At 47.3% G+C, this 13,153-nt stretch overlaps 1 protein-coding gene across 2 annotated transcripts; it reads left to right on the plus strand.

Moving 5' to 3' along the window:
- Positions 1 to 3,198: 3,198 nt before the first annotated feature.
- ALKBH6 (alkB homolog 6) lies at positions 3,199 to 11,699 on the plus strand. 2 transcript variants are annotated; one of them, XM_054999431.1, is made up of 7 exons: positions 3,199 to 3,255; positions 4,987 to 5,134; positions 6,909 to 6,977; positions 7,369 to 7,429; positions 9,499 to 9,650; positions 9,796 to 9,912; positions 10,601 to 11,699. In XM_054999431.1, exons 2-7 carry the CDS (start codon positions 5,081 to 5,083, stop codon positions 10,871 to 10,873), a joined length of 726 nt encoding a protein of 241 aa, XP_054855406.1. In that variant the 5' UTR covers positions 3,199 to 3,255; positions 4,987 to 5,080; the 3' UTR covers positions 10,874 to 11,699. The 2 variants fall into 2 exon arrangements, with proteins under 2 accessions (XP_054855406.1, XP_054855407.1); XM_054999432.1 differs by having other exon boundaries at positions 3,242 to 3,251.
- The last annotated feature ends 1,454 nt before the right edge of the window (positions 11,700 to 13,153 follow it).

Consider the following 13,153-nt stretch of genomic DNA (forward strand, 5'->3'; position numbering starts at 1 on the left):
TGCCATTTGCTTTGCAGTTACCATCTTGGCCTGGACAGCAGAAAAGCCCTCTCTGAGTCCTATAAGGGAGTAATGCCCTTCCCTGGGGCTGGCTAGGTGGGTGAAGCAAGATGACTGGGTTCTCGGCAAACCCTTGGTATGGGTAGCAGAAGACAGGCACTGGAACTAGGACTGCTGGGGGCTGAACGGAACTTGAATTGTCAAATCTGCAAATCTGAAATACGAGTTTGAGGGAGCAATGCACTCACAGCAAAAACAGCCAGTTAAGCTGAACTTATTTATGAAAACTTATACTTAAATCTGTAGAGTCTGGGGCTGTTTCCATACATCTTACCTGCCTGCGGAACATCGTGCAAAAGACCCTGAAGACACCATCTTCTTGAGGGAAATCGCGCCAGGAAGACGCTGTTATCCGGGAGTTTTGCACGAAATCGTGCAAAACTCCCGGATAACAGCGTCTCCCTGGCACAATTTCGTGCGAGAAGATGGTGTCTTCTGGGTCTTTTGCACGCAATGTTCCGCAGGCAGGTAAGACATGTGGAAATGGCCTGAGTGTAAATTTGGAAGACACCAGAATTCAGTTTAAAGAACGTGCGCATAATTTCATTTCAGACCTGAGCTAGGGTTCCTTTCTCTTATCCTGGAAGAGAAGTGACATGCCGAGCTCCCCATGGCCCTAAGCAGACCGGCTTACTTGCCCACCGCTTTGCTTGTGCTTCTGTCCCACTCCTCTCCATGCCGGGAATGTCAAAATTCGGAGTCTAGGAGAAGCAAGCCTGAACATTGATCACAGGGCTGAGCAGATGGCCAGGAGTTGTGCCGATTCTCTGCTTGAAACCCTTTTGTGGTACATGGGGACGGAGAGGGTGCCACACCTACTGAATTGCTGCATGTCTTGCAGTTGTTAAAGGCACAAAGTCTCTATCAGGGATAAGAAACAGAGTCAGCAGCATTAGACATGATGGGTGCTTTCTGGCAGATGAGTAAAGAGGGTCTGTTTTGTCTTTTGGGAAACCACACAGGATTGGGGGGAAAGACTGAAAATGGTATTAAATGGTATCGAGAATTCCAGGCCGTTTCCTTGAACCCTCCAATCCGCTCTTCCCCACATCCCCCCGATTCTCTTTACTGTTGTGTTTTGGGATGCCAAGATGGCTCCTGGCTTGGTACCAACATTGCCAGCCGCTAAGTATCACTGCACTGTAAATACTCACGTCTTCATCTATTGCTCTGTTGCTAGCCTCTTAGGATACTCTTTGTAAACTTTCCATTGATCAGCAATAAAAAAAGACCCTTCTGTTGATTTCAGCTGCACGTTGGCCGTTATGGGAAGACCCCTCAGTTCCCCTCCCCCTCTCCAATCCTGGGGTAAGCCCCCTCATTCTTAGCAGGGCTTGCGCTGTCCTCCCCAAATGTTGTGGTCACAACTTGCCACGGGGATACCAGTTGCAGGCCTTTGTGGTGGCTTTCTGTAACATTTCTTCCTTTTGGGAGGGGGAGGGTACAAATCTCACAAGATTGTGTTCTTTTGCCTACATGTATATTCTTTATTTTTTAAAGGACAATACCTTTGTAAATTGTTGAGTGAGTAGCTTGCTGTGCCTCTGCTGAGCTCTCTGTTAAATCTTGCATGATTTCCACCTTCCCTAATCCCCATCCAACCAGGCTCTCTGGAAGCAAAAAAAGAAATTTAGCATGAAACAAAGAATCACTATGCTTATTGCTTATCTGTTATTAACAAATTAATAAAAAGTGTTTCTATGTGCATTGGGTAAATGACTCTTTCTGCTCTGATGGGGAAAAGCTGTGGGGGATCCAACCGAAGAGCCACAAGTGTGGTGCTAACATAGAAAAACTAGAAAATATCAGAACAACAGATCAAATATTCTGCCACGGGTCAAGGTCTGACTGAAGGTCCCTGGGATCCAAAAGGGGACTGGAGATAGGTTTAAAAGGGACAGTTGAAAGAGGGGAAGGTATGAAAAAGTCCATGTCTAGCAATCTAATAATAGCAGGAATTGGACCAGAAAACAACAGAAACTTCCAAGCGAGCAAGCGGAATCAGGGAATTGGAACACGGCTGGAAGAACAAGCTAAGGAATCGGGCTGACAAGCTAGGCAAACAGTTGAGGCGTGGTTGAGTTGGTTTCCTACACACACACACACACACACACACAGTTCTAGACTTGGAGCAAGATGGTCATAATGAACGGGTCAGAAGAGTTTCTTGGTGAAAGCATTTCAAAGCAAGAAGCTCTGGGCCAGCTACTACAGGGGAGTTCACCTGCAGAGTATGGCTTATGCAAGAAGGCTCCGTAAGATGTCCAACTCCCCAGCCCTGCTGTGGTGTCAAGGAACCCAGGAGTCCTGCCTCCCAGCTCCTCTTGTTCCAGCTATCCTCAGAGGCATCTTTTCTCTCGGAAAATTCGGGTTCCTTAGTTGGCCCTAGAGTTGCCAACTCCAGGTTGAGAAATTCCTGGAGATTTGGGAGGGGGGAGTGGAGCCTGAAGAGGGCAGGTTTGGAGAGGGGAGGGATCTAGGGGGTATAATTTGTATTTATTTACCCTATGGCATTGTTTATGGAAATATCCTTGATACCGACTGTACTAATCTCACACTGTGTAATCCGCCTTGAATGCCACGAATAAAAAATAATACCACAGTCCACCTTCCAACGTAGCCACTTTCTCCAAGGGAACTGATCCCTGTGGCCTGGAGATCAATTGTAATACTGGGACAGCTCCAGCTACCACCTGGAGGTTGACAAGCCTATTAAAATCTTTTCTTCTGCAAACTTAGGCGCGCACACCCTTCCACCATGCAACAACTTATGGCTTGTAAGGGTTGCCCAGCTGCACAAGGCCTCGATCTAGTGTTCTACTTCCAGGCTTACAACCACGGGTAGAGTATACTTTCTTTTCCCAAAAGCTCCTAAGCTAATATGAGGGGAGGAGTTCCCCAACACATTGCAAAAAGAACCCAGGAGTCCGGGCTCCTTGCAGCTGTCGTGCTAACAAAAGAGCAAAAGCCTCCCACCTCCGCCGCACCTCCAAGGACCCAGGAGTCCGAGCTGTCCCCTCCCCTTCTCTCCAAGGGCAGCCCCTGCTAGATAGAGAGCTAATTGGTTCTCTGGCTCGTCGGAGGGCGGGATAGACTCAGCTTGCTCCCCTAACGTCTTTTTTCATTGGGTGGTGGATCTGCCAGTCAATTGGCCACCCGGAAGCCTGGTTCTCTGCTGTCTGTTGCAATGAGTGGGTGAGCCTGGAAAGACCAAGGGGAGGGGGAGGTGAAGCTCAGGACGCCTGGGTTCTGTTTCTGGTCTGGGGGAGGTGCAGGGGGCTAGCATGCCTGGGTTCTAGTAGGAAGGGCTGAAGGGGTAAGGGGGAACCAGATTTCCTGGGTCTTTAAGGCAACCCCTTCCCTTTCTACTCCTGCTTCACCGCTTCATGTGACAGGCAGGAATTCAACAGGCTATATCATTACTATCAACATGATTCTTTGCAAAGTAACAAAAGCCATAAAACGGGGCGTGGGGGAGGATTTTAAGGAAAGCACAAAAGAAGAAGATCCCTTGCTAAGGAGATTGTCATGCAAATAGGGCTGCCAACCTCCAGGGGGGCCTGGCGATTTCCTGGAAATACATCACCTCCAAACTGCAGAGTTCCCTTGGAGAAAAGGGCTGCTTTGGAGGGTGGACTCTATGGCATTATACCCCACTGAGGTCCCTCCCCAAACTCTGCCTTCCCCGGGCTCCAGACCCCAAATCTCCAGAAGTTTCCCAATGTGCAATTGGCAACTTTAAAAGACCAGGATGGGTGGGATGAAAGAATATTAAGACCAGGGCTTTTTTTCAGCTGGACTGCTGTGGAACGGCATTCCGGCGCCTCTTGAAAATGGTCACATGGCCAGTGGCCCCGCCCCCTGATCTCCAGACAGAGGGGAGTTTAGATTGCCCTCAGCGTAATCTAAACTCCCCTCTGTCTGGAGATCAGGGGGCGGGGCCACCGGCCATGTGACCATTTTTGCCGAGAGTGATTTAAACTTAGAAAAACTCCCCCCTTGTTCCAGCTGACCCAAAGTGATGTCATTGTGTGGTCCTGAGTTCCATCACTGAGTTCCACCACCTCTTTTCCCAGGAAAAAAGCTCTGATTAAGACGAAGGGTGGTAGGGCAAGGGGCAAATCCCCAAAGCAACAGCTGGGAAAGGGTTTATTTTATTTTATTAAGAACAATCAAACTCAGGTGTGGTGTTTTTTTTTTTTTTTAAATTCAGCAGTGCTCTTTGGAAGGCCTGTTGTTCAGTACAAAACAAGGGGGAAGGGGTGATGAAGACAAAAAATGTTCAGGGCTTGATGGAAGAACCTCAAGTCTGTAGCGATAGAAAAGAGCAAGAGTCCAGCAGCACTTCTAAGACTAACAAAATGTGTGGTAGGGTAGGAGGTTTCGTGAGCCTGGCTCACAAAACCTCCTACCTGACCACAAATTTTGTTAGTCTTAGAAGTGCTGGTGGACTCTTGCTCTTTTCTACTGCTACAGACAGAGTAACACGGCTACCCATCTTGAGCTATCCCCAAGTCTGTATTTTGTGGAGTCTTAAAATGGAATGCTTGTTGGATGAAACAATACTGGGTGCCAAACAAGGTTGTTGAAAGATGCGCCAAAAGCCATTGGGATAGAGAAAAGAGGGTGTCCGGGGAGCGGGGGGGTGGGGGGTGGGGAGATGGCCAGTCTTCCTTTGACAATATACCAACCAAGAATGGATTAGATGTTTTCCTGGTACCAGGTGGACCGCACAGTCTCTTGGAATCTCTAATTCCCCCACCTCTTGAGTCTGCACAGGTCTCCCCGCCCCCCCCCATTAAGGGAATAAAAAGGATCACGTGCCTGCAGAATATCTTGTCCTTCTGACAGCCTGAATGGGCTTCCTCCAGGTAGTTCCGAATTCTCTTCCTAGCTCTGTCTGATGTGCTGTTGTTTTTTCCCCAGGGGAGTAACAGGAGCCCACGTATCCTGGTGAGTTTCCTACACTTGTGGTTGTTTCAAACACAACCTGAATGGTTCACCTTGGTGTGGCTCAGAGATGTCAGAGAGGTGTACGGCTATTCTGGCGCTGGAGTCATTTCGTGTAGGCCAGGTACTGTCTTGGGGGGAAGAGTTCTTTGCTCTTGGTGGTGTAAGGATCTCCCAGTTGAATCTCAATAACTTCTCTGCAAGAGTCCAAGACTGCATGAGTTAAAGATTTATTGATGATCCTCAGCTCAGCATCCCAAAACGTTCTTTGTTAGGAATAAAGTCTGGTTCCCAATACCCAGCATATATAGACATTTAAGCACGGCCCCAATTCCACCCCCATCCCCCCTTCTATCTACAGTGAATATGGGAAGGAATCTAGCTACAGTAGATATCTACAGGAATGTGAGCTAAGAGAATGTTTTTATAAAGTCCAGGAACTTCAAGGTTATGTATCTATGGCAACGGCTCTTTTCTTGCTTCCTTCTATGAGGCGTTATGGAGGGTCCACTGCTGGCTGCCCCGAAAAGGGGTACAGTAATCTATCTGTCCGCTACTACCTCCCCCTTTTGTATGCTGACGGGCAGGAGTGCAGGACTGCCCGTCTTGGAATGGTTTTATTGATTGCTGTTTTTATGCTGTGTGTATTGTTTTTATGTTGTATTTTAATCAATGTTGTGCCTCACCCTAAGCCCTCTTGTGGGGAGGGCAGGTTAAAAATATAATAAATAAATAAATAAAAGAAAGAAATAAAGAAATAAAAGTTCAACATAGACAGATAAGCTTCTCTGCCTGTTTTCCCAGGCCTGCATGCAGCGAGGAAACAGTGTCAGCTGACAGGATCTTTTACACACAGGATTTTACACAGCATGTCAATGAATATCAAGCCTCAGTGTAAGGGTTAACATCAAGTCCCTAAAGTGTGGCAGGGGCTGACCATGAAGCTTGGCTTATGGCAGGGGCCATGACCCTGACAGGTGGGCCTTCCTGGCTATTGGTTTGAAAAGATTTTCAAGACCAGTCTCAACAATTAACAAGCCGTCTCTCTCCCTGCATGTTGCACACACCCTCAGAAGAATTTCAGGGCCGAGATGGGTCCAAAGATCCCTTTGATTTCAGATTTGTCTGCCTGTTCCTGAAGAGTAACTGAATCTTCCGTTGATCTCTATTCCAAAAATTTTGTCCAAGGGGCATTTTGGTAGGCAATGTGTCTGTGAGACCTCAGTTTATATGTGTGTACTTTCAAAGCTCTGTTTGCATTTGCAGGTATTATTTGCTGTAGATCTTCCAAACTTCCCACCATTGTACAATATCACCAGCTCTCTAGGATAAAATGAGGCCTGCCCTACCCTTGTGTTTTTATTAGTATTTGAATGTACAGAAATCAGCAGATGAAATTTCTCAAAACAGGGAGAGCCTGCTTTTATCGGCACATTGAGCTGGAATTAAGGGCACAGCTGCCATAGCCAGTTGAAAGGTTGGCTGATTGATTAGTTGATTGATAGGTTAAGGTGTTCATACCCTGCTTTTCTACCCAATGAGGTCCCAAAGTGGTTTACAACACTGTTCTCCTCTCCTCCATTTTATGCTTATAACAACCACCATGTGAGATAGGTTAGGCAGATAAATTGACTGTCCCAAGGCCACTCAGAGATCTAGTTCAATGCTCTAACTACCATGCCATGCTGGAAAATAAACTGTCAGTTCATGGGCTTGAGTGATTTTTTTCTTGCCAGTTGTGCGTAGCCTTAACTGTGATCGAACACTACAAAATTCTGGTAGTCCGTAGCCCACGGCAGAAGCTGCAAAGTAAAGGAGGATGGAGCTGGGGGTGGAAATTAAGCCAGGGCCGATTCAAAGGTTTTGCCATGCCAAGATTCTCTCTTCGCTGTTCACAGTCTCCACCAGCTGCCTATTATATCCCTGATTTCATCACCGAGGCAGAAGAAGGGCATCTTTTGCAACAGGTATGTGCATTAATGTTCACCTTCCTGTGACGGGTTAAGAATATTTTTGATATCCTTCTTCCCATCGTTTGATCCTCAGAGGTAGACTGCCTCTTGACATGGAGGTTCTATTCCTAGTTATTATCATGAATGACTGTTGACAGAGGCATCTCTCCTTCTGAATTTATCTACTCTTCAAAATAAAAAAATGTTTAAAAAAATTCTGCTAGTATTTGCATAAGGTAATATTGTAAGAAGAGTTTGTATCTTGTTTTCCTGTCGTGGGGGAAGATGCCAAATTCCATGTTTTATGAGACTCTGAGCACATCTGTGTGGAGATCTGGAAGAAGACTGGACGTGCAGCATGGAGTCTTTGCAGTGCCTGCAACTCCTTGTGTTTTTTCACCTCCAGGTTTATGGAGCCCCCAAGCCAAAGTGGATTCAGCTATCTAGGAGGCGGCTGCAGAACTGGGGTAAACCTTGACATGTGTGTATGTGAATCTTAGACATTGTGTACCTGATGTGAACAGGTTTGTGGGGGAAGGATTTTAGTATTTTTTGATACTGTAATAGCATGAGTAGCTGATGCAATCCGCTCTTCATTCTGTGGTCAATTGTGGCTTGATTCCATTTAGCTTTCTATTTAGGGATTGTTTTCCTCACACACAACTTAGATCAAGATTACCCAATGTGGCATCCACTCTTGGTGCCTACCAAGTTTTTCAGAAAGTGGGCAGGCCCCTTGTGAATGAGTGGAGCCATTCATTTTCCGTGTCAACAACAGCAGTCATTTTGGGTTTGTTTCTGCCTCTTGTGGCAGCCATTTTAAGGTGGCACGCTTCACACACACACACCAAAAATTCCAAAGGTGCCCACAGGCTCAAAAAGGTTGGGAAGCCCTGAGTTTTAAAAAATGGCTTAGACAACATGTTGAAGGCAGGTGACCCAGTTCTGTTTTTTTAGTTGACTAGGAGAGTTTCCTCAGACGGTCTGAGCTCCCTGGAGGAAGAGTGTGAGCTAGCTGTGGAACAGCAGTGAGTTCTTTGTGCCCACACATTTATTGTGGCACAAGCTTTCCTACTTGACCAGTTGAGTGGACCAAAGAGATGAGAGACAGACAAACAGACAGACAGCAGACACAACAGGTTCAATTTGTGCTTTGTTCTTTATTCAGATTTGCAAGATTACAAGGCGTGAGTGGAAGGGTGGAGACGGGCAGCCATTTTGCCACACATTTTTCCTCAGAACAGCTTCCAATGTGTGGAAAATCCTGGTCTTGCAGCTTGGCTCTCCGACTGCTGTCCAACGAACTTTTCAACTGTCACTTGTCCAACATTCCGCCAAGCTGCCTACATTTCCCATCAAAACTTGAGGGAAGCTGACAAGTGTCCAACTTGTGTCATTCATCACTTGTAGTTTGGCCCTATGGGCCAAACTACAAGTGACAAATGACAATTGAATGGCAAGTGAACAGACACACGTGTATTCCTCCCTGTTCACTTGCACTCCACTTGCACTCCACTCGATCACGTCAGCATTAATGTATTCAATTCCCCTTTCTCTGCCACCTCATGACTGGAAAGTTTGTAAGGGGGTGTGCTAAGGAGGAAAACAATTCCAACACAATCACTGAGACTAGTAGAACCACTGATAAGCAACATAAAATATTGGCAATTAAAAAACAAAATGAATACTTCAAAATAGCAGAAGAAATCCGCTGTTGTCAATAAGACAGAGATTAAATTCAGCTGCAGTAAAAGCATAAAAAGCACTGGTGAAATCAAGAAACAAAACCTAAGAGCAATCCACATACCTGCCAAACTAGAGAGAAGAAAAACAGAGAAAGTAGAGAGGAAAGAAATAGAAAAAGGAGGTTTTAACTTGGCTCCTAAAACTAAATAATGCAGGCGCCAGGGGTATAGTTACTGGGGGCGGGTTCAACAGGTGAGGTGCCACCACAGAAAAGGCCCCATTCTTCATGACCCTCCCTTCTTATTTCGGTAAACAAGGCTGCGCTTCTCTAGGTCTCAGAATTGTACTGCAGAGGTGAGTAGGTCCCTCTTTGCTTGAGCGTAGCAAGTACTAGTAATATTCCTTTTGGGTTCTACTATTAGAAGGACACTCAAACACACACTTTTTTAAACTTTAACTTAACTTTTGATTGAATTTTTATACCACCCATCTCCCGAAGGACTCAGGGCGGTGTACAGCCAAAATAAAACATACAAATATAAAACAGTAAGGATATAAAATATAAACATATTGGATAATTTTAACATATTGGATAATTTAACACCATCCCAACTCTGACAAATTTGTGTGAAGAGTCAGTGGAATCCCCCAAAGCCTTCCTGTCTGGAGTCTGATTCCCTCGTTTTGCCGGTCTCTTGCCCCTATGATGAGGTAAAACAATTTTCTTGAAGGACTATGAAGTTTTAGTTGTCTTTCAAAAAGTGGGAAGCAACAATTCTGGGGTTCGTTTTCTGACCTTTGCTTCAAGTGTCAGAGATGCTGAAATGTCTCTTCTCTGCGCTTTGTGCAGGAGGGCTGCCCCACCCAAAGGGGATGGTTCTGGAGAAGCTGCCCCCCTGGCTTCAGGCTTACACTGACAAAGTCTCCTCCCTTGGCGTCTTCGGAGGGAAGCTGGCGAATCACGTCTTGGTGAACGAGTACCTCCCTGGGGAGGGGATCATGGTAACTTAGCCTGGGGTTCACGCCTTGAAAGTGGGGGTCCGTCGGGGTTTTTGAAGCTCTGTTCTTGCACCCACTCTGATCTCAGCTTGGACAGAGATGGGTTGTGGTCTTTCTCTGTCTGATGCCAGGCCGGTTTCATTTGCAGCCTCATGAGGATGGCCCGCTCTATTTCCCTACGGTCACAACCATCAATTTAGGTTCTCACACCCTTCTGGATTTCTACCATCCTGTCAGCAGAGGGCAGCAAACAGAAGACAGAGAGGTGAGCTTTACAGGGAAGAGTATTCTTTTGCCAGCCCTTCTCTGCCCCTTGCCAGGTGTGCTGCCAGCTTGCAGAGGCCAGAACCTTGGGCATTGATGCTGGCTGTACCTCCGTAGGTAGGCTGGTAAGTACCGCTGAAGCAGAGATCTGGTTTCTCCCCCAAGGGTAGAGTACCGGAAGGTTCCATTCACCTGTTATTTTTGCTCTCTGTTTCTGAAGGCATCCTGTTCCACTTCTGCCATGCCGGTTTACCAGACCTCTGCCTGTTAACCTCTTCTTCACCTTTCCCATCTTTCTTTTTGGGTGGAGCGTCCTCACCCACGTTCTAGCTGTTGAGGCTTCCCTATGATTCAGTGTATAAAAACAAAATATCTACCTCATGCCCTTAAGGACAAACACAGGCAGTGCCTAATTGCTGTGCTTGCCCGCCTATGCTCTCTGTTGTGGGAATTATGGTTGCTTGGGTGCCAGGAGTCACTGGGAACAACAGCTGTGTGGAAAGCATACTGGCCTTCCAAGTGGCAGATCTGTGGAATGGAGAAGGCCGGCATGACTGAGTTGCACCTCTATAGGGTGTGTTTCCAGGTGGCTCCATTTCAGGGGAACTGGCTACTCTGTCAACATGCATCTGTTAGAGGTCTTTCCCATTTTTGAAATGCAAACCCTGGGAGTTTGTTTCCTTCTCCAGGAGCCCACTCCCCAGTCCGAGGAGGAGCGCCACTTCCTTTCCTTGCTCCTGAAGCCCCGCAGCCTTTTGGTCTTGCAAGAAGACATGTACATACGTTATTTGCATGGAATCCGCTCCGTCACAGAGGACACCATTACGGAGAAAGTGGCCAACGTGGGCATGTGCAGCTCTGAGCTTGGGGACACGTTGTGCCGGGGAACGAGGGTATCGCTCACCATCCGCCACGTCCCCAAAGTGCTGAAAACGTCCATTGTGCTGGGCAAGAAGAAGTGACTCTTCGTGGGCGCCTTGGCAGAAGCTGGCGTGGCAGGGAACTCCTCTATGGGCCAGATTTCTCTGCGCATAGAAAAAAGTCTTGTCAGGGTGGAGGGGGCTAGCCTGTCTCCTCCAAATGCCAGTTTTGTATGTTTACAGGGATTTGGGAGGGGGGAACCTACGGAAGGGAACTCCATGATGTGAAGTCATACCGCCCAGTCTCGAGTTTGTCCCTTCATCGACGAGAACGAAACATAAGAGAGAGACTCTGAAATGCTGATTCGTGGGAGGGCAGCTGCAAGCAATTGCAAATTAATTCGTCATAAAGAAAGAGCAAACTAGAGAGACAGGAATAGTAGGCCTCGGAGGCAAAGGAGGTGGCCTGCAACATTGCCTCTTCCGATCTTCGGGGTGGCACAGCGGTTGCAACTTGTGCTAGGGAGAGCAAACACTGAAGCTTGTATTCCCAGCAAGGAGGAGAAGCTGAAAATCTGCATTCCAAGGTTCTCTTCCACGGAAAGGAAAGGGAAGAGGCTGGAGAACTTGAGGGTCTCTTTCCAGCACTAGGAGGAGTCGGGGGGGGGGGCTGAGGATACCGGGCACTTACTTCCTATCCTATTATGGGATCCTATTATGGGAAAGTGTTCTGATGGGGAAATCGGAGGAGTTCTTGGGTCCTTCTCCAAGCCCAGATGAACTGTTTTTGTCCCTGTCTCCACATGGCTTTTGATTGGCAGAGCAACTTTTCCGGTGTGGCATTTCCCCCCTCTGTGGTATGTTCCACTGGAGAGGGCTAGTTTAAAGTACAAAATAAAAAGGGCCTGACGGGCACGTTCTGACGTCACAGAGGATTCCGCGTCTGGTTCTTGCAGGACTCTTGCCTTTCCCGAGAACGCAGGCAGCTGAGGCCTGTCCCTGAGGTTTCATAAGGGAACATGGGTCGGTGAGGGTTCTTCGGCACGTTGGTGGGTAAGAACTGCTGCAACGAGGAAGACTCAGACAGCAGAGTTTAACATACATGAATTAAGCAGTGGAGAAGAGCAAGGGTCCAGTAGCCCCTATAAGACTAACAGCATTTGAGGTAGGGTATGAGCTTTCATGAGTCACAACTCACTTCTTCAGATACGAAAAAGTGAGAACTTCAGATTCAAAGAACTGAAGAACTCCAGATACGAAGTTATCTGAAGAAGTGAGCAGTGCCCCAGGAAAGCTCCTACCCTACCACAAATGTTGTTAGTCTTATAGGTGCTACTGGACTCTTGCTCTTTCCCATTGCTACAGACAGACTAACACGGATAACCATCATGAATTAAGCAGTTTATGGGGGCTCGGTGCAAAAGCAATTACATCCTGAGGCAGCAGGATGGATCACAGCATTTCAGACCCTGTGCCGTAGTAGACATGCAGTTTTAGAGCTGCGTCTGCTGCTGCAGGGAATGGCTATTAAAAAATAAAGGAGAGCACGGCTGCTGGGGTGAAGGGGGTAAGGAAGGGCTCCTGCCTCCCCCCCTAGCCATTTCCCCCCACTGAAATAGCATTGGAGGGGGTTATTTCCCTGGTTTGGCTGCTCTGTATGGAGTATTCTGTGCCCATGGAGCAGCAAAAAAAGGGAAATGTCTCCCGCCATCGCCATTTGGGCACAGGAAAATGGCTTCAGGATAGGGCGGGAGCTGTTCTTCCCTTCGTGGCATTCTGCACCCATTTGGGCTCTCCTTTATTTGTTAACAGCCGTTCCCTGCAGCTGCTGTGCAGCTCCAGGGAACCCAGATCCAACTCTTAAAAATACATGTCTCCTTTGGTGCTTGGAGGCTGGGGTTGCTCGCATGTTTAATGCTGCCCTGGGTAAAAACTCCCTGCATGCAGAAATTGAGCACCTTGCAGGGAGGGTCTTGGGCTAGTCCTTCACAATTGGCTAGATTTCCATTTTTAGGGAATTACTAATGATGGGAAACTAAAAAAATGTAACCTTTGCTGCACCCTGAAGTGGTAAAATACAATCTCCCCCTCAGCATTTGGCCATCTCATTGTACTGAATGTAGAGACTGGTGAGGCCTCCGTTAGCCCCAACAGCAAATCTGGGCTGCTGGGCCAAGATTCTGTCCTCAGAGGTATTTGCAAGGGAAGTTATCCAACAGCTTGGAGAATTGCTGGTGAGAGAGTTCTATCCAAAAAGGGTTTACATTTGGCCTCTGTGAGGTCCCACTGCCTCACACTTTTTAGAAGTATAAGCTTTTGAGAACCACAGCTCTCTTCGTCGGATGCATGCATCTGATGAAGAGAGCTGTGGTTCTTGAAAGC

Source organism: Eublepharis macularius, chromosome 15, assembly GCF_028583425.1.
Source record: "Eublepharis macularius isolate TG4126 chromosome 15, MPM_Emac_v1.0, whole genome shotgun sequence".
In the NCBI taxonomy this organism is placed as follows: Eukaryota; Metazoa; Chordata; class Lepidosauria; order Squamata; family Eublepharidae; genus Eublepharis; species Eublepharis macularius.